The 16,022-nt window shown below is 38.2% G+C and overlaps 1 protein-coding gene across 10 annotated transcripts in view; it reads right to left on the bottom strand.

The window, feature by feature from the left end:
- LOC115445806 (spectrin beta chain) overlaps positions 1-16,022 on the bottom strand; it is a 74,181-nt gene that overhangs the window by 45,209 nt on the left and 12,950 nt on the right. For 2 of the 10 annotated variants that reach the window (XM_037443306.1, XM_037443315.1), the window contains exons 1-3: positions 13,522-13,646; positions 4,161-4,346; positions 2,521-2,693 (exon numbers count right to left, since the gene is read on the bottom strand). In XM_037443306.1, the coding sequence (XP_037299203.1) occupies positions 2,521-2,693; positions 4,161-4,227 (240 nt within the window). In that variant the 5' untranslated portion in view covers positions 4,228-4,346; positions 13,522-13,646. Of the gene's footprint in view, positions 1-2,520; positions 2,694-4,160; positions 4,347-13,441; positions 13,647-16,022 lie in introns of those variants that run through there. The other 8 variants (XM_037443307.1, XM_037443308.1, XM_037443310.1 and 5 more) reach the window with 8 other exon arrangements.

The following is a 16,022-nucleotide window of genomic DNA, read 5'->3' as shown; positions in this document are numbered from 1 at the left end:
CTGGAGGTACGACAGCGTTTTGAGGTCCTGGGTTCGAATCCCGAGTCGGGCAAAGTAATATTGCTTGTGTGTGATTGTGTAAAACAACCAGATAAAATGAAATATTGTTGAAATTCGATGTTAATTTCCTTTTCTAAATGTTTTATAAATTTTGAGTAGATAGCTTCTAAACGCACATTCAACGCGTCGTTTTGCTGGGGGAGCACATTAAATCAAATAATCATTAACTCCTAGCTCACAGCGTGCGACGGCATGACTGATGTTGAACAAATTCAATATATTGATTTGTTTTTTCCTCATTCCTATAGTATTCGTAGTAGTTATATTAATAAGATTATTCTGGTAGTTGGTGATGTCACGCGCTGACGCCAGCGAGCTGCTGTGAGTAACCAAATGCCCTTTAACGATTAACGGAAACGCGCTGTTTTATACTGCATTATATTAAATTATTGTGCTGCTGCATCTATTATTGTATCTTGACACCACATAGATGTATTTTTTTAACTAGATTCTTTAAAAATGTAAGCCTTTTATTCCTCATATGACAGACTTAATGATTGGCCGACATTTGTCTGCATTTATTTTACAAGTATTTTATTGTTAACTGACTTCAAAACAAGGAGGACATTCTCAATTCATATATTTTTGGTACTTCAGAACTCAATTATTTATTAACAGATATTGATTTTTTTTATTTGAAAGAATATACTTCCAGATGAGTCTCGTTTGCAAAATCGATCCAGTGGATTGATATTTTGAATTAGATAACTCTATAATGTAACGTGTGGATATATTGCAATAAAAATACTTTTCCCCGACTGCGCTAAAAGGAGGGTAATGTATTTCGATGATCAAAGAGCGCGCAACAAATCGTTTAACCATTGGCATTCCGACCTCATCACAAATTATTAGACCATCTGTTCATAGAAATATAATGACAACACAATTAGTGTTAATCTTAATTGCTGAAGGTTTTTAAGGTCCATGACCTTACGATACGGGTCTGGTAATGGTTGTATCCATTATAAAGATCTTGGTAATCGGCAGTCGTATAGGCAAAGATGTAGAAGTGAGATTTTTTTAAATTGAAAATATTAGGGATCAGAACGAAGTGCAGAAACGAATGTTCGCAGGTTCAAAACCCAAGGACACGCACGTTTGATTTACCTAATGTTATTGTGTATTCTTTATGAATTATCGCTTGCTTTGATAGTGAAGAAAAACATTTGTCTATTTTAAATTTTGGGGGTATGTGAAGTCTGCCAATCAGCACTAGGCCAGCGTGGTGGACTAAGGTCTAATCGCTCTCAGTAGTAAAGGAAGCCCGTGCCCAGCAGTGGGACAGGATATAATACAGGGCTGATATTAGTATATTATTATGTGTTCAGTCCATATTAGCGATTTCATAAAATCGAACACGCTACTTCCACTCCCTGTCTTTATCACTTGTGCTAGCGATAGTTGCAATTTACTCGACAAGTATACTTTGATGTAGTAAGTGTAGAATGAAGTACACAAACAGAGCTATTAATAACAAATTATCAGGACCGGCGTGACATAATGTCATCAGCCAGCTACAGAGAGCGGCCGCGAGCTCCGCAGCACCACACCGCGCGACACATGTGCGGCCGGCGAGCGGACCACCCGGGAAGAGGCTCGCATAAATAATCCCTAATAGTACTGTTTTTTTATTGTGTAATGTAAACAAAAGTATACATACTTTTCAAGTAAACACTTAAAAAAAATTTTTTTACGTCACTAGCTCGTGCAACCAATCTGAGGTCCCGGGTTTGAATCCCGGGTTCAGCAGTAATGTTAAGGTTTTATGCCCAGGAGTTTGGAATCTGTTCCCGTTATTACGATAGGCATGTCCCTTATGGCATCGGGACGGAACATACACGGCGAAAAGTGTGTGTCTCTGCTTACCCCTTCGGGTAAGGTGTGATGTGTGTTAGTTTAACGTTTTATTTGATTTTCGCTCTTATCAGACAACTACGAGTATAACTGTGAAGTACTGAGATAGCTACGCTTGTCACATAATTGCACCATAACAATATACGACAAGTAAAGAAATTACGCTCAATACAATACGCATTATAATTGTTAGTTATGTGGGAAAATATTTGTTAAATTCCTGATACAGTGTGACATACTATAGTGAGAACTAGTTGCCCGTGCAAGCTGTTGTATACCTTTGAGGGACACTGATGCTGGTGAAATTATTAAATAATGTAACAGGTCCTCTAAGACACAGAACAACGAGCGAAACTCAGTGCTCTGTAATTCAAAATTCTGTTTGGTATTACTAATGTACGGCGAAGGTTCTGTCAGTTCGGCAGAATTGTGTCGGCTGTCGCGGGGTAATCATCTCTCGTCAGTCGACATTCTATTGGACTCCAGTCCACTTACCATCCAGGTGTAGTGGAGTCGTTTAAAAAAAAAGGGTTAACTAGTATTAACAACTTACAGTCAATAGTACAAAAAAACAACACAGAACCACGAAAACGAGCATGTACGAACCTTCTGCAGAAAGGAGTTGATCCATTTCGTGAAGGTCTTCTTCTGTATGTGCAGTCGCTCCTCCTGCAGCGCCTTGATGCGGCCCTGCTCGAACTTGAGCGCGTCCTCGCGCTGCGTCATGTTGGTACGCTGCTGCACCACGGTCGCGTACCCCCCGGGCTCATACTGCGGCCCTGCACACACACACACACACAATCAGATAGGTCAGTGATCGCGTCTGGGGCTCAACAATTATCTGTGTCACGCGGTTCCGCGAAAAGCGATAATGTTTTCAACTGCTATTAAAATACAACAGAAATTACGATACTTGAAGTGCTATCAGATATTTTACTGCGCTCGTTGTTCCGAGGCATTTGTTTTTCATAATATGGATGACCATGAAATCGGACAACATACAGGCTGCAAAGTTCTAGGCCTTATGGAGATTACCAATGTCTCAGAGTGACGAGCGCAGTGTATTATGCAGTAAGGACTTGATATTTGTGGGTTTTACTGAACAGCCTTCGGGGAGCTGAAGCCCGCTGAACATGGGCAGAGCAAATAACATAGCAGTACAATAGAATACTAACTACACAAAAGTAAAAAAGATTTGGTATAGTGCTGAATTTAATATACTCTAAACTTAGAAGAATAGGCTAGTTTACTTTACACAAGTCCACCGGTTTTACAACCAAGCAAAACAGATGCCGGCCTCTGTATTTGAGACAAAGTCGCTTAAATGGCTCCAGAGGGCCTTCGTACATGGTACATAGTGTATCGTACAACAGTGCAATAGTTTCGTTGTGCGATCCCTCGCCTCCCGCGCCGTGCCAAACATAAGCGGAAACGCAGAAACATATCGCCTCCTAACACAACTGTGTTTGTACCAAACCATGTCATCGATAATATCAATTTTACTAACTTAATACCTCATGAAAGTCTTTAAGAAATGTCTACAAGCATATAGTCCGAGCGCGAGCCCCAGGGTATCTAGTGTAATGTTCACGTAATAAATAATTACTTATGATTAGTTCAGTGATTTTGTCGATATTACATTATCAATGTAATTCATGTTCACACTGCGACGCCTCACCTTACTGACATCAATATCTGCATTTAATCATTACGTGAACATTCCATAAGATTCCTAATTCTAATAGACCATCCGACAGTTAAAAAAAAATAATGTTCGGTAAAAATACAGTTAAAAATAAACATGTTTGCATTTTACGACAAATTCATAATGGAGAAAGGCATTTGTTGTGCGGTGAACCTGAAATCAATAGACAATGTGATGACCAAACCATGCGACATCCTGGTGCAGGACAAACGTGGGATGACCACGTGATCGCAAGCCATTACCAACGACAGAGCGGTGCCATGAGATTATTTACAACAGACTTTATAAGGTAATGTTCCCAACCCGCAGTGATGCTTCGTAATGGTTTTCCAACAAGATGGCGTAGTAGACCCACTGCTATTTAGACCTGGTAGAATGGTTCAACAAATTTTCAAAAACAAGATAATTTCGAGCCAGCCGTCATGCCGCGTGATGATGGCGCAGTGTTACCACTCGACCCAGCGTGATGGTGAGAACAGATGGAAATGACCTTCAACCCAGAGGAGACACGAAATGATAATAACACCAATAAACACTATACCGTATCTTCTGGCAGGTTGGTAGTCCTGATACGAGTGGAAGCTGACGTTGCTGAGTTGTCGCTGCATCGTCTCGTCACTTATGATACAACATTAGGTTGGCAACACTGTTCACACACACATAAAAATCAGTCTTTGGTTTACACAAACTAAAATTAAATATGTAAATGATTTAACTCGTATTAAAACTGGAGGAATTAAAAAAGGTATTACAATTTATGAACATAAATTATTAAAAAAGTTCTTAACGCGAGCTAAACCTCCGAGATTTGTTTATGGATTTTTTTAATGATAGCAAAAAATATTGCTCTTATTTTAGAGTACCCAACACTTGAAATTTATTTCGGGCAGTCCCCACAAGCCACAATATACCTAGCATGCCTGCAAGAAATATAAAATTACCTAAGCTCACTTGTAAGCTAAGTTCCTGTAAATATAAATTTCAATACAAACATCGTCTATAAACCTAACAAGTTATTATTTTTTAAATCCACACATAATGGGATCCATGATGTAGAACCATTTCTTAATGTCTTAACCACCATTGCATATTTATTTGCCTCGTAAAATAAATTACTTTGTATTAAAATATAACAATAAAACACGTAACTAATTTTAAATACTGTCAGAAACTTTTATAGACCATTTGTGTTATTTGATGAAATGTGAAGTAAAACAATTTCGTTTGACAAATTGAAAGACCAAGTTTAATTAATTGTATTGAAAGATTCAAAAAGATCTATTACCGCATCTGGGATTCGAAACTGGAACCAAACATCTAAGTATGCTACCACTAAACCAGAGGCAATGAACTTAAAATGTTACCCTAATCATTATGTTTTTTTTACCATTTCTTTACGTCAGATAATTTGGAAGTCGAAAACTTGTCTACTTGATTAGGATAATCACTGGACACATTATTTTTTATTATTAACTAGCGACCCGCCCCGGCTTCGCACGTGTGCAATGCTGATACTAAATACACTACAGAAAAACTGTGAACGTTGTATATAAAAACATAGCGGCCCGCTCTGGCTTCGCACGAACACTGGAACATTTGCAGGTAGTTCAACAATTAGTCACGTATTCCGTTACCCGAGTATCAAACGCTGTCCCGTTTGAAAGCGAGTTAACACGCCGCTACCGACCTATAACCACTATAAGCAGCCAATTGACCGGTCCGATGCCCCGTAACACTTGTGGCCTCAGGCCTGCGCCCGGGCACCGGTCGGTCACACACAATATATCATCGTATTGCACAATGGAATCACCGCTCGTTGTGAGATTACTCAGATGCTGTTACTCATTTTATTGCTTTAATATATACGAGAATTTGGGTAGTCGCTTCCTATACTTCTAAAAGCAGTGTTATGAGTACTGTCGGGCACCGATTTCTAGTGTTACTATTCGACATCTTAAATTTTAATTACATGTATGTATATTAGGATAGTAAGTGCTTACTTTAATTATGATATGAAAGGAGCATATTGAAGAACCGTTATAACATACAACATATCGTCTCAAAAAGTGATCGTTGCTGTACCGAATCTCAAACCCGCACCAACACAATGGCTCACGTTATCAACAAATCTCACCGCTCTACAAACGAGGTTTCTTACCGAAGAAAGTCGTGGTGAAGTGATGGTAGCTGATATGGTAGGCGTACGTTACGCGTGCTTAATGTCCGTGTGGGCGGTGGTCATTGACCATGCTGCACGCTGGTGCGTGGTGCGGACGGTCGTGGTGTCCGCCGCCACCATCCGACACGGGTGGGGGGACATTCATATATAATTATAACGACATTTATTTAATTGGTAATTTTGCCCCGCGACTCTGCCTGCGTGAAAGTTCATTAATGGACTTCAAAAAAGGAGGTTATCAATTCGACGTGTATTTTTTTTATGTTTGTTACCTCTGATCAGTAATTTATTACCCGTTTTGGAAAATTCTTTTTTATTTGAAGGAATATACTTCCAGCGACTACAACATTGGTACTCAGAATGTACCTGGTATGTTAAATATTTTGTGGTATATTTTTTTGGTTTTTAGTGGTTTTAAATGGCGGACTATTACTTTGTAAAGAAAGCAGAGATGGAATCGGTAACTATACATATTTCAATTACCGAAACAAGTTTTAGGAAGTAAAATATCATTAGCAACATTACATATTAATTTATAAATAAAGACACTTAACCACAGCCCACAAGAGACTACAAGCAGCGTCGAGGCGCGGCGACGGCGGCGGTCACCTACATGCTGCACGTTATCGCGTGTTTACTCTGATAACCTGCCCGGTGAGTACTGCACTGACACATACTTCTCCAATGGCTCATTGAAGCCTCTATCACTGCGGTATAGGACTTCGTGGTTACTTAGTACTGCACCTGATGACGAGTACAATACAGTTCAAATAATTTACACTCATTGAAAGTTGGCTCCTTGACATTTGCTCTCAATTATGACGTATTTATTGGCTGCTCGTCGCTCGCTGCCCCGAGCTGGTGAGATGAATAGTTTTTTTTTTATATGTTAGCAATCAATGTCCTCTCATCTTCAGCTTGGTAGCGGCCAAAAACAACACGGAATAATCGACATCGATCATGTAAACTCATGTATCATTAATACGATAAGGAGATAAGCAAATCAGAATTACCTCAAATTATGCTTCTCTGAGTAACAGCGTTATGTTTTAAAATGTTACTGATAACATTTCACAGATTACATTCGGAGTTCGGACTGTTTTAAATGTTAATTTTCTCAAATTTGTGCTTATTGGTGCTCTACAAAGCCAACTTTGGTTTACCTAATAAACAAAAATAACGACAAAAATATTCGACTTACGCAGTTACTTTCGAAAGTGAAAAAAAATGTAATAACGTTTTTAAAATTATTAATTGGCCTAATATATCACAACTCATATAAAAAAAAATACAGATTTAAAATAAAAAAAATATAGACACACCCTTCATTTTCCCGCGTGTTCCAGAAATGTCAAGTATGGTTCTAATTTTAAATAAACCTAATGATTTCTTATGTTTACACGAATGTAATGGCACTGAGGTATTGGTCATCCGAAAAGTCAAACTTACAATATCTACCTACATTTTACAATTATACAATATTTTTAAATAAATCTATAATATGCAGAAAACGCATTATATTGTTAAAATAAAACGTTTCGCCATATTGAATGGTGAGCCGTTGTCACGTGGTACCGCGGGCATGTTTGAATGGAGAACAGCGTGAGAACCTCCGCGCGGTCACCGCGCCACTTGTCTATTCCTCTCACAGAACAAGTTGCTGTGCTAATGTTTTAAAAATATACCGCAGTTTTTTAATTCATGTGATATTTTTATTCATTGCATAATAACATTATGTTACTAATTATACAGCATTCTAGAATATATAACATTACTGAATACATTAGATATTCTTTTTGTCTGTGGAGGAATCTGTTTTTACATATTTTGAGACTTATTTAAGGTTATCGTAACGTTTATCGACCAAGTTTATTAATATTGTATAATATCGCATTTACCTAATTATGTGTTTTCTGAACAATTTGTTAAATAATTTTATTAATAAGGTACTAACATTTGTAATTTTAGTATTCATAAAATGATTTACATAATACAGATATTTCATAATACAAATATAAATTTCCACTGCCTTTGTTCCGGTAACGTATAAAAAGGCACTGTTCCTTTAATTATTATGCATACCTGGTAACACTCGCTGACAATTAAGCGACCGCTCAAGGTCACCGCGTTCGCCTTCTATGGATTTAAATTTAAACGTGGAATCACACATCGTGATAACGCTCGCCTGCGGTGTCTACACACAGGATGTTAGCATGCGAAGCCGTAGCACGAATTATCGTATAGTGCTATAACTTTATAGCTAATTGTGTAACAGTCTATAAAATTACTAATAGCAATAGAAATTGTTTAATTTGTTTCCTAAGAATATTCGCCCTGGTTGGGAAGTGTTCAATTTAATTTAATACATTTATTTGATTGGTTTATTTTGCTGGCACAGTCTTTCGTAATGTCCGGCACAATAAGCGTATTCTGCTTAATTGTTTTTCTTACTAAAATTAACGTTCCAATCGATAATAATTTAATTACAGAAGCGTTTTATTGACACGGTCGGCCCAGCGCCGCCCTACTCAATTACAATGTGACTATATTTCCCCATACAAATTTAATGTCCGTTAAAAACTTTTTGCTACGATTGGCTCAAGATATTTTATACGTTTACGTTTTGTGGCACAGGAATTCGCCTAATAGATTTAACTACTTATAGACTACTGGCATTTTACAACGTAATGTGACTGAATGCAGATTTTAGATAGACACTTTTGTTTTTATTGGACAAAAATACGTTATTGTACCGAACGTGTCAAAGTTTATGTACAATCAACTCAAGATAGTACAACGATCAAATACGTTTCGGTATTCGGCTAATCCCTTGACCGAATACAGAAAGTTGTGGACGGGCCTGATCGGTCAGCGTTCGAAATTTAAATTTGAATTCTGGCTCGTCCGGTCCGGTGGCACACACAAGTACAAGGTCACGTGTAGCGTCAGACGCAACGCAGACGAACCAACTTTATGCTCATTTGTTATTAATTATAACGATAATAGTTAACCCTCACTTACAATTTAAAGGCGCGTTTAGTTTGTAGAATATTGATATGTTGGTTAAAGGTATTAAAATCTTATTTTTATATTAGTATCAGTTTGAGAAAAATATTATAATTCTTCACATTTCGGTAAAACAATCGAATTCATTTTAATTTATTACTGACCTATTGCATGAGAAGTATGACTCCATCAACAAAAGAAACACAATGTTTTGTAATATTTTATTCAGCGCTTTGCAATTCACATGTGCATTGCAGGTTGGTAGACTCATTAAGCTGAAATCTGGACTCGCTGCGGAAGGAGCAACATGCCATCTGCCAGACCGCTGTCTAAGTTTATATTGGCACATCTGGTAATGCGTCACATGAGAGGAATTTTCGAGACAATTATGATTGTGTCGTTACATTATTTCATAATTTGTAAAAAGTTAAAACATGTGTGCGCGGCGTGCGACACGCGTGAATCAACTTAAACACTTGAGGCAAGGCATTACTCACAACTCAGGACATATATCTGTTTCTGGCAGCGAAATTATTAAAAATATTGTTAAAGAGCTATAGAAAACATAAATTAAACTAGAAGTACCAATAAGTTATATATCGAAGGTCCTTGCGCTTGTATCAACAAACAAATAGAAAGGTCTTTACGAAATTTAAGAATAAACCGAGTACAGAAACTTATTTACTGGAACTAGGCATAACTTCGTCCTCAAACTGTTCCTAGACAGGTTTGGGACCAAAAATGGCGGGAAATACGCATGTCCAGCAGGATGGCGCGCTGCCGTCACGGCCCATTGTCTATCACACATCATCGAATGACATAAATGATAAAAGCAGCGGATGACTCACCGGAGAACGCGTTTTGCAATGACGCGTGCAATTAATAGTATCTCTTAAGAATTTAAATGCGACCTTTTGCTCTCTCCGCCGCTCGGTTATCGAAGTGGTTACATCGTTTTATAATCTTTAGGCTGTAGTAGGTTACTAAGTAACCTCGAATCTAACGGACGAGGCTCACGGAATCAACACCAATTCGAATCTCGAAATTCGGGATAGTGGGTAAGAATCTTACTCGCAAGAAATACGATAGGATATGACTTTATCTATGTTGAACAGCTTTAATATCCTCCATCGGTCACAGATCCAAGCAGAGTTGATCGGATTTACACTCTCTAGCCGAACTTTAGATCAGTGTATTAAAAAAAGCCCTGCACCCCCTCCTTAGGCGTGAGATTCGGTCTTAGAGATGATGCAGCGATGTCCTGGAGTTTTACAGGAACAGTTTTTGTAATACTGTGTAATGAGAGCGCTGAGGCCTTCCCGTGCGACTGATCGACCTATTTCAATGGGGCTGAACTAAGGACCTGCTTTAGAATGGTTGTCTACTCACGTCGATACCTTCATCTGTCTTCGTCTTCGGACTTCGCTTATAAGAGAATTCAGTGTTACTGAACAAGGGTATTTAGTACCTACTAACCTATTTCCTTCCATTTACGTTCAATCCTTGATAAGTACTAGTACTACTCACATTGTGTAGGGATACAGAATTCTTGAGATAAGAATGACGTCATTGAAATTAAAGGTGATACCACTATCAGAGCACATCGGTTTTATCAGCGCTGAGTTGTGATAACACGCGTAACGTGGACGATTTTAATGGCGCTTGGAAATCTTCACCTTGTTTGTAAAAACCAGCTCGCGTTCTACCTACCCTACTACTAGCTAACAAAGACCGGGTTATATGCATTTGCAAATTTTCAATGGTTTCCGTAGGTTCTTGCATACATAGGCGGGTCGTTTGTTCATTTACCTACATAGGCAAAAAAAAAGTAACAGTACCTGATAATTAGTTTCTTTTAATTAACTGATGTTGCATATTTAACGTTTTTAATGCACATTTAGGGCTGTAAGTTGCATGTGATCCGGTATCTAGTAATTACACAGCTGGTCTGATGTATTACTTCGTCAAAGCACCAAACATCTGCAACTAAGTCGCGGAACATTATTTTTGTTTCACTGCATTCTTAATTATTTTTTATAGACAACTTGTTGTTATACAATAACTATATTTACCTTTGCCAAGCGAGCAATTAACAAATATTACTAATTCTTTGAACAAAATTGCTAGCCGTTTGATCAAACTCAATAAGAGTATAGTTTGTGCAGTGACTTCCTGTAAGCCTATCTCAGCTTCATTAAACATGTGTGATAAATCAGATCTCTTGCCGATTTCGTTATCGCGAGCACATGATAAGTTTATTTTTAAAATAGATTTTATTGATGAATATCTCTGTTCAGGCAGAGCTGCACCCGCGTGCACTGTTCGTAAGAAACCCTCAGGGAGTTGGATCTTCCTAGGTATACCCTGGTCATACTCAGCGTTCTAGACAGTAGAGTAACTTGCTATAGAAGGGCTCTATATCAAAATTTGTTTAGGGCTCTTTAGGGTAGTGCGAACTTGGGTATCCCGCTTAGTTTAATGTAGGTATGGGCCAAGAGGCCCCAAAAGTTCGGTGGCGCCATGTCCCTGAAATGGGGGATACGGTGGTAACTACGCCCCTGGTTCTAAATATGAAATCTTTTTTAATTTTATCATAATTACTTCATGTGTTTCGTTTATCCTGTATCTTTCTCCCATAGATTATGATTTTTTTTATAAGTTTCTTTCTAGTCCTATACATCTAATACAAGTGAACGTTATAATTGTCTCATCACTTAAGTAATTGTATAAAAACCGAAAGTTTTTATGAGCAGACGCTTAGTTATTGTTAGCATACATATTCATTTTGATGACGTCAGAGAACAAAAATAATAAATTCACAGCCTCCGACGCGCATTCGGTGAGCCGGCCGTGGAACGAGAGTGCCGGTTCGATTTTCGTATTGGAGGAAAACTGATCTGCGCATATTTGTTTCAGGTCTGAGCAATTATGGTGAAGTTCCCCACAAGTCGTAGCCACAATACACGGTATCTTAATGTATGGTCAGGACTCAGGACTGTAACTTGGGTATACTGTATTTATTTAAATACAACACTCCTAATTATCGATGCAGTAGGACTACGCCGCCAAATGCAAATCTTTAGGTCTCCCTTGGATGTGAGGTGTAGTAGAAACGAAAAACTGATTCGGAAGACATTGCGATCCTATCAAACAATTCCATAAAAATACTTTTACTTGTCCACTACCCTGAATCAAACATGACAATATCTCTCCATAGCGATGATTTGACAGCAGTTGCGAATGATGAAATTTATCGAAAGGGAAACCGACACCTAGTATAGGCACTAGTATGCATAAATGCTTCCTGCAAATCGTTCTAATGATAACTAGATTTTACATAAATGACGAAAGAGAAACCAGGGCCCTTATTCTCTATCCCGCACGTTATTTTAACAGTGCGTAACAAGCACGTAACACAACCCATCATGTTTAGGACTAGAAATTTGGCTTACTGAATACCATTTCACGCACATTTCTCGAAAATAACATGACACGGCCGCGTTACGCGTTTACACTATCATACAGAATAAGGGCCCAGCAAGAATCGGGTTGGACAGTCCCTTCGCCACTGTTTGATAGCGTTATTTTAATATAATCCCTAACTTATATCATCGCGGTCCGTTTCGAGTACTTATCGTCGGGTCAGTCGCCTCGGCTTATACTCGAGGCGACGCTTATTAAAATTAATTGAAAAATTACCCTCCCGGACGCGAAGGGCGAAGAACTCATTAGAGTAGACCAGGATTTATTTGTGAGTGGGATGGAAACCGTTACATTATTTAACATGTTTACGTAGACCGTGGTGCTCTTGGCGGTAGCGGAGTATACAGGCGATCAAGAATGCTTTGCATCTTTAATAGGGTCACCGGTATTATGCATTTCTGGATACGACGCGACTTGTCAGGTTTTTCACGGTAAATCGATATTCAGGTACCAATATATTGGCTATTATACAATATTAGATAATGTAGTTGCCCAGAGCTGCAAGAACGATAATGGCAAAGCTTCCTTTTACACTATATCTCTTCCTGGTGGAAATGTTAGTCTAAAAATTAACACAAATATTTAAAAAAATAAAAGCAACGTTTTTGGCTCTAACTGAAAAATGAGCAGCGAGGTTGAAGCAAGAGATAGTTCTCTGTCCTCTCCTAGACCACGAGATCGACAGATTTATAATTAAAGAGCATTTGATGAGTTTCCTCGGTGGATGGTGAATACAGGTAGCAACAAAATTATATTTTACAACTTTTCTTATCATGTTTAATTTTAAAATATTCCCAAAAGTTTTTAAATTAACCAACTCTTAAGAAATTTGTTAAAAGATCATTATATTTAACATAACTGTATTATCTTTATTTGTTGAATAAGAGTCAACTAAGAAATAATTTTATAGGTATCATCCCCTATCCTAGGGTCTCTACATTTTAACTTCGTTCATATCTAAAACAGCAAACCGTTTGAGTGAATGAACGGATGTCCTGGTTGACGACTAATTACATGTCTGTATCTAGATCAGAGAACACAGAGCTCTGCAGAGCACTAAACAGTCTGTCAATCTATAAACTGATAATGCCTTTTTTATCATTATATTTTCTTTTGGCTGTGATAAAAGACCGGCTCCCAAACAGCCGCCAAACCTGTCGGGACTGCAATCCAAATTCAAAATTCAAACAAAAAAATCCATAAACAAATCACTGCGGAGGTAGAGCGCACATACACAACACTGGCCACTACACTGCTTCCGTAAAAAGTGCACCATAGAATCGGTCGAGCGGCACGGGCACGCGCTCCAGGCGTCAGTCGCGGACTGGCGCGCGCGGCGAATAGAGGTGCTTCTCCACTATTGGCCGAGATAATAGAGCACTGCGTATGATCCGGTGAAAACGATACGCGAATTGATTAGTCACGTCTGATGAGTTCATTAAATATTTGTTATGAATGTTCCTTTTTGAGGACAAATCACCTTTGACAAAGTCAGAGGTATTTATTTTTAGACATCATGTAAAGATGACCATGATCGCCTTATAAGTTTCACTTTTTTATATTTCATTGTAACATAGACGATAGCTAAAACTGAAGTAGGTATTATTAGGCAAAACTAATAAACAGCACTAGCTTAGGCACCTAGACCAGTGGGGCATTCTAAATCGAAAAAAGATCTCGTGTTTGGAATTAGGATTGGCGTATTCTGAAAATTTCGGGCCAGACTTTGCTCGACTGACTGCTCGAATTACTTAAACTGGTAAAGAGCCTTCGGAACGTTAATATCGAATTTAAATTAACCATATCAAACGTCAAACTAGCGTTACTTAATAATAATAAACACCTATTCAACGTTTCCTGTAATATTTTACACATGTAAAGATTATTTTAATTTATAATTTAAATCGCTATGTTTTATAATGGCAACATTTTGCTTCTCCGATTAGATATTTATTCGATTTTATTTCGGCTATTGTTGTGAATACAAAATTCAAGAAAATACGTTCAAAATTCTTATTTTTACAGTAGAGAACCAGGTCAAACTATTGGTTCCAGTCCGAGATTATTTTGAGGAAAATGACAATTCTTCCGCGGGCTTAAGATGCAAACAGGACAATAGTTTTAAAATAACAAGCGTAGAAGATTAACCTTCAGTGGGAAAATCTCTCTATCCTTCTCGCATCTACGCACCCTTATGCTAGTGACATCATTCACCCTTCAGTGTAACTTCTGAATCATTTAACAGCGATAATAAATATCAAAAATAAAAGGATTATTACTAATTGTCGTTTTTATTAATATTTTTTTATAAATGCCGTATAAGTTGAATGTAATTGAGATATAGTGGTCACGTGAGTGCGGCCACTGGGACGGTTTCACTCGCGCACGCACACGCCGCGCGCGCGAGTCCGTCTGGAAAGTGTGCGCGCGCACAATGAATGCGTTGCGAATATGGTATTTGGGCAATCGAATTCACTCACTCTTCAGACATAGTAAACATCCATGTAGAGTGGTACAAATGCGAAAGCGCGCCTGTCACGCGTTCACTCTTAAAACTCTCGAAGAAAAATATTTTTTGGTAATACAAGAACAGCAGCTATTTTAATTTAATGCTGTTTTAATTCAGAGGATAGATAGTTTATCAAGTTTTATAAAAACAAATCAGAGAAAAACCGTTTGAGTAATGTCAATGAAGGTATGAATATAACTTGAGCCTTGTGAACGGATAGAAGGCTTCGTCGTGAAATACGTTTCCCGTAAAGTGTCTATAAAGCACTGACCATTAGAATAATGCTACTGGCTTGCTTTGCTTTGCCTCTTGTCGTCCTATACTTACTCCTTTAGAACTGTGACACCAATCATAGACGATAAAAATTGACGCTGTATCTACTAGCTAGCTACTATCATGATACCACATTTATAACTGTCAAGGGATAGTAAGTTTTATTAGTTAGCCTCGTTAAGTAACTAAGTAGGCTTAGTGAAACATTCGCACTCTTCAATACCGTATGTCAAAATGAGTTAGGTGAACCTTATGCGCTTGTTGCATCTCTGTCAACCTTCGCATACCAGCGTAGCCTGGCATATTTCATCAAATACTAACTTTTGCGTGCGGCTCCACTTGCGTGAAAAAGATTTCAGGGATAAATATTTTCCAGCATAAAAAGTAGCCTATAGCATTCAAGAGTACCTAGTGTAGCTTCATATAAGTGAACAAAATTCAAAATCAGTTTAGAAGTTCCTGAGATTAGCACGTTCAAACTCTTCAATATAATATTAGTATAGATCATCCGCCCTCAGTTCTAGTTGAGTATGTTAGTGACATCTAATACCTAACGTCTACGGAGCCCGGCATGTAGCGGCTCGGCGGTGGGCTGTACACCCCCCGCGTGCGTCCATGTGGCAGCCGAAACTGAACACGTGCGCTGCACCCGCCGCCGCCCGCTATATATAGCGACGGGTTTACACCACACGACCTGCTGGCGACACGACTCTGACATGTCAGTCACGCAAACTTAGCAATCTAACTGAATTCTAAATTTAAATTCATCAGGCGTTAATTTGATGTGATTCAAAGGTGTAAACAGTTTTATGAAATTTGAAACGTATAAAATTTGAAAACAATATTTCGGTCTAGGTGTATGAATTAGAGGATTGGACAATATTGTTAAACATCCTTTCGATAATATTGCAACATTTTCAGTGAAAAATAAAATAAACACTACATTTTATACA

This window comes from Manduca sexta, chromosome 26 (assembly GCF_014839805.1).
Source record: "Manduca sexta isolate Smith_Timp_Sample1 chromosome 26, JHU_Msex_v1.0, whole genome shotgun sequence".
Classification (NCBI taxonomy): Eukaryota; Metazoa; Arthropoda; class Insecta; order Lepidoptera; family Sphingidae; genus Manduca; species Manduca sexta.
Note: the sequence above shows the minus strand (reverse complement) of the source record. Positions and strands in the feature narration are given on the sequence as shown.